The sequence below is a fragment of the Pistacia vera genome, unplaced genomic scaffold, assembly GCF_008641045.1.
Source record: "Pistacia vera cultivar Batoury unplaced genomic scaffold, PisVer_v2 Contig30, whole genome shotgun sequence".
Classification (NCBI taxonomy): Eukaryota; Viridiplantae; Streptophyta; class Magnoliopsida; order Sapindales; family Anacardiaceae; genus Pistacia; species Pistacia vera.
In genome coordinates, this window is record NW_022196113.1 from 861,541 (window position 1) to 869,250 (window position 7,710).

General features: G+C 38.3%; 3 protein-coding genes across 3 annotated transcripts; 2 read left to right on the forward strand and 1 right to left on the reverse strand.

Annotated features, from left to right (window-relative positions):
- Window positions 1-210: 210 nt before the first annotated feature.
- LOC116135476 lies at window positions 211-1,106 on the forward strand. Its single transcript, XM_031421193.1, has one exon. The coding sequence runs from the start codon at window positions 390-392 to the stop codon at window positions 837-839; it is 450 nt and encodes a 149-aa protein (XP_031277053.1). The 5' UTR covers window positions 211-389; the 3' UTR covers window positions 840-1,106.
- A 2,434-nt stretch (window positions 1,107-3,540) lies between these two features.
- On the forward strand, window positions 3,541-4,156 carry LOC116135503 (transcription factor bHLH90-like). The gene is made up of 2 exons (XM_031421218.1): window positions 3,541-3,823; window positions 3,898-4,156. The coding sequence occupies exons 1-2, from the start codon at window positions 3,723-3,725 to the stop codon at window positions 4,154-4,156; spliced, it is 360 nt and encodes a 119-aa protein (XP_031277078.1). The 5' UTR covers window positions 3,541-3,722.
- A 4-nt stretch (window positions 4,157-4,160) lies between these two features.
- LOC116135463 (pentatricopeptide repeat-containing protein At4g33170-like) lies at window positions 4,161-7,373 on the reverse strand. The gene has a single exon (XM_031421179.1). It carries the CDS (start codon window positions 7,198-7,200, stop codon window positions 4,174-4,176), a length of 3,027 nt encoding a protein of 1,008 aa, XP_031277039.1. The 5' UTR covers window positions 7,201-7,373; the 3' UTR covers window positions 4,161-4,173.
- Window positions 7,374-7,710: the final 337 nt, after the last annotated feature.

Below are 7,710 nucleotides of genomic sequence, written 5' to 3' on the forward strand. Positions count from 1 at the left end.
GTAATTTGTAGTTGTACCTAAAACTAAAACTTTGCTTTTTATTGAGGGCCATGAAATAATGCGTGTCCAAAGGCCCCAAAATCTTACTTTCTCTCCATACAAAGCAAATGCAAGTGCCGCTTCTTCCTCAGAAAACAAGACAAGGAATAATCTTTAGTTATCTCTTTATTAAAGAACCTTCCTTCCTTTTTTGAATTGAAAAATAACCCTATTGCTCACACTCGAAACTTAAACCCCATTATACATAACTTCTCCTTGGAGGCAACTCTTACTTGTTTCATGAGTTTTTCCCAAACCCTCTCTTTCTCTGCACTCAAAGAACAAGAGCTGCAGACTATTCTTACTAAAACCCGCCTCCACCATTTCCACTCTATCAACCAATCTAAAACATGTCCATGTCATCTCAGCCACAACAGCCCGCCGGCGGCGTCGTTTACCCAAACACTGTCACAAGACCACCGCCCAATTCCCCGTCATCCCACTCGTCAGATGGATCGTTTGGGACGGTGTTCATCGTCCTGGCTGTTATTGTTGTTATATCAGCTATAGCTTGCTGTCTCGGACGTCTCTGCAACCGACGCAATCAGAAACACAAACCCCACAAACAAAGCCACAACTCTCAGCCCCGACAAGGCCAAGCGGGGAACATGGATTTCCAGCACTCGATCTCGAAGCAGCAAAGCCACGGCTTTCGTCCCAGAGAAAGGGAAAGAGACATAGAGTTTGGGTTCGATAAGAATATTGCAGCTTCGAAACCTGCTGGGAATGGACAAACCAGAGGCTTCAAACAGTTTGGAAATGGAGACATCAAGTTTGAACCCAAAGTTGGCGGTGTATAAACAATAAATGGAACCAAATGAGGAGCTAGCTTTAGTACGAGATTTGACCTCCTCAGATCAGAAGTAGTTATTGTATAACTCATTTTTAAGCTGTTATTTATGTTTGTATTATGTAATTATTTATTGATTATGATACTCTGACATCGTATTCATTATATCTTATGATATATTGTAAGGTTGAGATGCAGAGAATGTTATTGCTTAAAAGTATTAGTCAATTACTTACTGCTCGTTTCTAATCCTCTTGCATAACATGCAATTCCTTAACCAGGCAATAAGAATATTGTCATTCAATGATACCTATGAAGATCCTGTTGTTCTTATTTGGTTGTGGGTTATCCCTTATTACTGAGGTAATATCAAGTTTATCACATTTGGATATCAAGCAATATAAAATTTCGATAATCTTTCAAAACCAATAATAATTACTGTTAGTTATATAGGTAGTAATCTAATTACTTCTATTTTCTTAGGTATGGTAAGATTACTTAGTAATGTTAATTTTGTTATAATTTTACCCCTTAGGGTGTACGTTTGGATCGGAAGCATATAAGATAACAGGGATAATCTTCGTTTATTTAGTAAGATTTCGGTATTTAGTTTGTAAGCAATAAAATATTATAGGTATCTTTTATTGCAAATAGTGTTTATTGTTGGTAATGTAGGGGGTAATCCAATAATCTCCCCAAGGGGTGTTATTAAAAGATTACCGGATAATCTGATTTTTATACCTATTTTGCCCTTAATTAAATACTATTTTGGATACAATTGCCCTCAAATATCTACCAAATAAAAATTAACCCAACCCCCCTATATTTGAGAAATTAGCTAAAACACTTTAGCCACAAAAAAATTTAAAAGTTAATAAAATATCCCTAGCCAATCAAACCATCGTCGACCGTTATTCACCATAGCCGACCGTCGACGTCAATCAACGTAATGGCGCATGAGCAATGGGATCTGGGCGGTCGTGTACCGGCAAGGCCTTTTCCAGCCATGGATCTATGATCCATGGCCAGAAACGGCCAAATTTGGCTGTTTCACAGCCAAATATCTGGCCTTTTCACGATCAGATCTGTGGCCATGAAATGGCCACATCTTTGGCTGTGAAATGGCCATAGATCTGGCCGTGAAACAGCCATGGATTTGTGATCCATGGCTGGAAATGACTTTGCTAGCGCACAATTGGCCATATACAGCCACTCGTGCGCCATCTCGTCGATTGCTAATGGTGGCGGCTGGTTGTGGGCAATGGCTTGGGGTGGGTGGGGGTGATTTTGCTACAAATTAAAGTCTTATATGACTGGGGTGTTTTAGTAAAATTTCAAATGTAGGGGGTTAAAAAAATATTATATTAATATTTAAAAAAGACGACAATTTAGTAATCTATATAATATACCTACCCATTTATCCTCCCAACCAAACATATTATTTACCATTTTATTTAAACCAACCAAATATATTTCCTAAATATTCTCAGTAATCCTCAAGGTGATCTATCTTTTCGTTAATATAACATCCCCCTATAATAAAACATTATATGATCCAAACGCCCCCTTATTAATAAATTTTTTTGACAAAAAAGCCTTTATTTTGAAATTAATTTACATGAACCTGTCATTAAAATTTTACCCCTAATTAATTAAGTTTTTTGACAGTAATGTCCTTGTATTTAAAATAAATTACAGGCCACCCAAGACCACCACCACCCGCCAGCAACCACCGTTGGCCACTAGCCACCGTGGCCGAAACGTCGCATGACCAGTCGGATCTGACCAGTCGTGCACTGATTTGGCCATTAATAATGATCAGAATTCGACTGTCAATGGCTAGATTATGGTTGTAGATCTGGTGAGAAACGGCCATATCAGCTCATGATTAGCTAAATCTAGCCGGTCGTGCACTGTTCCGATGACTACTGACTGACGTTCGACGGTGGTGGCCGACAATCGACTATCCTCTTAGGTGATTGGAGTGTTTTAGTTAATTTTTAAACTTTTTATTGTGAGAGTGTTTAGCTAAATTAACAAATGCAGGGTTTAAAAAAAATATATATATATTATTAAAATAGAAAGATAACTCAGTAATCTATATTACATACTTACCAATTTATTCTAATCTAATCAAACAAATTTCCTTAAATATTTCAAGTAATCTTCAAAATAATTTACTTTCCTATTAATATAAAACTAATACAAACATTTAATGAACCAAATCGTTTTTTCATGTGCCAAATTTGTGTAGCCCAAATGTTACACCCAGCCCGTCAACTTAAGATGGATGTGATTTGTTCAAATTATTTTATGTAAATGAAGTGATGATTCTTAAAAGCCGGCCCCCTTCCACTCTGTAAAGTATAAACTATGAAGTTAGCCGATATGAACAACAAAACAAAATATTAAATAATAAACCAATTACAGTGGTTGGGAAAGACACAGATACCAAGTGCAAGACCATTTCACATAGTAATTCTGTATCATTGCACATACCAGATTTTACCGTATTTGTTAACACAACATTTCCAACCACTCCACAACACATCCACCTTTAATTACCAGCAAATTCAAGAGACGAATCCTGGAGCGTGCATCGAACCCACAACAATAGAGAGTGTGACAAGCTTCATATTCCTTCAGTTACGGATAGCTATCAATGGAGCAATTTTTTAACCGACTCTGGCAAAAAGTAATCAGTCAAAAAACTGCAAGCTCAGAGCGTTGCAGATATCAGCTGTCGAAGATTTGTTACTGCTAAGATGATACTCTACCTCACTCTGCCTAAGTTTGTTACACTTGTCTGCTACCATAATGCTCATCTACTTTTCTTTTTAATGGAAACAGAGGAACACATTCTTCCTAAACAATTTCAAATTTATTCTAAAACATGCGACATTTGGAGACAGCAGAGGAGTGGCTCAGGCCTTTTGTTGTTTCAAAGGCTTGGGACTACTGTGTTGTATGGAAGTTGGGTGATGATCCTTCAAGGTATTTGATTTGTGTGGTACTTACGATTAGACTGGTTTCAAACTCTTTTAATTAATGAAATGGTAATTTTGTAGGTTCATTGAATGGATGGGTTGCTGTTGCAGTGGAGGAGGTGGTAGTTATGTTAATGTAAATGTTAAAGAGGAAAGAGAAGTAGAGGTTCCTCTTTGCAGGGATGTTCACTTTAAGCATCCTTTAAGGACTAAGGCTTGCGAGGCTCTTGCCCTTTTACCTTCTTTCGTGCCTCTTTATTCTGGGTATATCACTTTCTTTCTTCATCTTTCACTGTTTCTTAACCGTAATATACTGAGAAAACTTTTATTTACTTTTTAAGAAATTCAATTCTGACATTACCAGTAATCACCACAAGAGCAGATTCCTTCCCTGAAATGGTGGAAGCGATTTGCATCTCTCAATACAATTTCTCGTTCTGACACTTTAGATATGTATTTTATTGCGTTATGGCAATCTCCACAAACACGAAGATTCTTTATTACTCGAATGGTGGTTGATGGAGGAGTGCCTATGAGTCCAAAAGCTATTGCTAATTTCTCGCTGTGGTAATAGAGAGCACGCTCTTTTTCTTCTTCTTCCACGTCAAGAAGCACAAAGTCCGTATCAGGGATATATCCTTCTTCTTTAATCCTTTTCATCAGAACCTCCACCTTATCATATATCAAATCACCTTGTGGATGGGACCTATCATCCACTACAAACAAATGAATCTTATTCTTGACATCTATCCAACTAAAACCTGGATCCTTTTTAACATTCTTCCTCTTCATAGTTTTTCGAGCAGCAGTAACATCATTCCATTGGTTGGCAGCAGCATAGATATTGGACAGCAGAACATAAGCTGCTGAATCAGTTGGTTCCAAGGCCAATAGCTGCTCTGCCACCCGTTTCCCAGTTCCTGTGTCTCCCTTAACCCTGCAAGCACCGAGCAAGGCTCTGTACATAGATGCAGAAGCTTCAAATGGCATTGACACAATAAGCTCCTCTGCCTCTTGAGTGCGTCCTGCACGCCCCAGGGCATCAACCAGACAAGAGTAATGCTCAATCTCAGGCTCAATACCATATTTGTCATGCATTGAATGGAAATATTCATAAGCCTCAGAAACTAAACCAGAATGACTACAAGCAGAAAGTACACCAATAAAGGTAACTCCATCAGGCTCAACAACATTAGCTTTCATGACTTCAAAAAGTTTAAGGGCTTCTTCACCATTTCCGTGTTGAGCTAAACCCACCAACATGGCATTCCACAAGACAATGTTCCTCACATTCATTTGTTTAAACGATTGATATGCGTCTTCTATGTTCCCACACTTGGCATACATGTCAACAAGAGAAGTCCCAACAAAAATATCGAAAGCACAATCCAACTTGATCACATTTGCATGAATTTGTCTCCCTTGTTCTATTGCTGTCAGACAAGAGCTGGCTTTGACAAGGGTAGCAAATGTATATTCATCGGGTAGGACCCCAGACAGCCTCATCTGATGGTATATAGAAAGAGCACGCTCTTCGTCTCCATTTTCAACACAACCAAATATCATAGTTGTCCAGGCGACATCATCGGGTGCAGGGATATCATTGAACACTAAGTGGGCATCAACCATGTCTCCACATTTGACAGACATATCTAGAATACCACTGCTAACACATAAATCTGAGTCAAACCCAGACTTTGTCACATAAGCATGAATTTGCTTCCCTTGTCTTAACCCCAACAAGCAGCCACAAGCTTTCACTGCAGTTGCTAATGTTATCTGATCTGATCTCTCCCCACTTCCATGCATCAGAGAAAAGAGTTTCAGTGCTTTGTGACTATCATTACTCAATATATACCCAAACATCATTGCATTCCAAGTTGCCAAATCAAATTCATCTTTTCTTTCAAATACTTCTTCTGCCTCCATCATTTTTCCACTCCTTGAATAAACGTCAATAAGAGCAGTTGACACAAAAGTGTCAGTGACATTACCAGTTTTTATCACATGGACATGAATTTGTTCACTGAGATAAAAGCCTTCTGTCAGTGAGGAACATGCCCTCAGAACACTTGCCAAAGTGAAATGATCTGGTATCAAGCCATTATGCAATAGATCTTTAAAGAGATTAATTGATTCCTTTTCCAAGCCTCTCTGAGCATAGCTTGATATCATTGAGTTCCACGAAATTAAATCCAATTCATTCATATCAGAGAACACTTTTTGAGAAAACCAGAGGTAGCCCATTTTTGAATACATGTTGACAAGACTATTTCCAACTGAAACTGATGAACTAAAACCTGATTTCAAAACCATACTATGGATTTGTTGCGCCAAATCAAAATTATTACTGCCTGTAACTGCTGCTAAAGCAACTACAAATGTAACACTATCATACTCTACATTTGATCTAATCATATTCACAAAGCACTCAACAGCACCACAATTATTACCAACTTGAAGATGTTCGGACAATGTCTTATTCCACAAAACCACATTTGAATCATCATCATACAGAAACAACTTTACTGCATAAGCTTGAACCTGCTCCTTGTATCTCCTGCCTGTATCAGAACTAATATCAGAAATCCCACTCAGCACAGACTTAACACTCACATCATCGGGACGCAGCCCACTCTTAAGAAAATCTGAGAAGAGACAAAAAACTTCTTCTTCAAAACCCATTTCTACATAGGCTTTCAACATTACATTCCATAAAACAACATCTCTTTCTGGCATGCCCTCAAACAAAAGCCTGGCCTCCCTAATTCTACCAAACTTCGAGTAAATATTCACAAGAGCCCCCGAAATAAACACATCCCATTCCAAGCCAATCTTCACTGCATACCCATGAACCGCCTCAGAAGCCCAAACATAACCGGAAATCAAACTTAATTTCAACACAGGAGCCAGAGTCAACCGACTAGTCAGCACAATAGACTCACGTAAAGCACGAAAAAGACGAAAACCCTCTTTCAAGTTCTCAATGTCATGGTCTCCGGACTGAGCATATGCAGCCAGAAGTGAATTCCAGCTGACGAGGTCTCGGGCGGGCATAATATCAAACATGCGGCGCGCATATAAAAGTGAACCGCATTTGGCGTACATTGTAATGAGATTGTTGGTTAAAAAACGATCTGGGTCCTGGAAAGAATTCAATATGCGCGCGTGAATAGACTTGCCAAGAGCCAAGTCGGCGGTGGAGATTGCTTGGCGGAGAAGAGAGAACCATTGAGAGGAAGAGGAGGAAGATGAAAGATGGTGTTTTTGAAGAGAGAAAAGATGAGGAAAGGGATTGTGGTTCGAAGTTCTTGGAGAGGAGAAGAAAATGGGCGTGGGTTTGGGTTTGAGAATGGGTTGAAATCGCAGCATTCGCAGGTACATTTCTTGGGTTTTTCCCTCCAAAATTTTTAAAATTCTGGTACTTGCTTAAAAGAGGACCATTTGGTAGAACTGGATTTACATAACTGCCATTCATGGTGCTTTTTCATTTTCATATCGCAAGAAAACGATTATCAAATTAAAACACCAACCCCTTAGGTTAAATGCATCCTAAATCTTCCATAAACGAGAGAGAGTAGCATTATTCCCAAACTCAATGGTTCCTGATGCTTAGATTTAGAGTAATGTCATATGTCTCAAAATATATCCCAAAATGTATATTCGCATGTTTAATTTTGAATAATATTAACGTTATTTTAAAATACCCAAAATTAATATTTTAAGGGATGTATCATCTTATCAGAATTATCATATCAGGGTTAACGACATGTTACCATCCAAAAAATGGCCCATTGACATTTTTCCACCTTCAAACTTTTAAAACACCATTTTACTATCCAAATATTAGGTTATCCTCTTATTTGAGTGGGAAACAAAGTGATTTACTAAAAA

Coding starts and splice junctions, on each gene's coding strand:
- LOC116135476 (XM_031421193.1), top strand. CDS start 390: ATGTCCATGTCATCTCAGCCACAACAGCCCGCCGGCGGCGTCGTTTAC.
- LOC116135503 (XM_031421218.1), top strand. CDS start 3,723: ATGCGACATTTGGAGACAGCAGAGGAGTGGCTCAGGCCTTTTGTTGTT. Junction 3,824..3,897: donor TTGGGTGATGATCCTTCAAG/GTATTTGATTTG, acceptor GTAATTTTGTAG/GTTCATTGAATGGATGGGTT.
- LOC116135463 (XM_031421179.1), bottom strand. CDS start 7,200: ATGTACCTGCGAATGCTGCGATTTCAACCCATTCTCAAACCCAAACCC.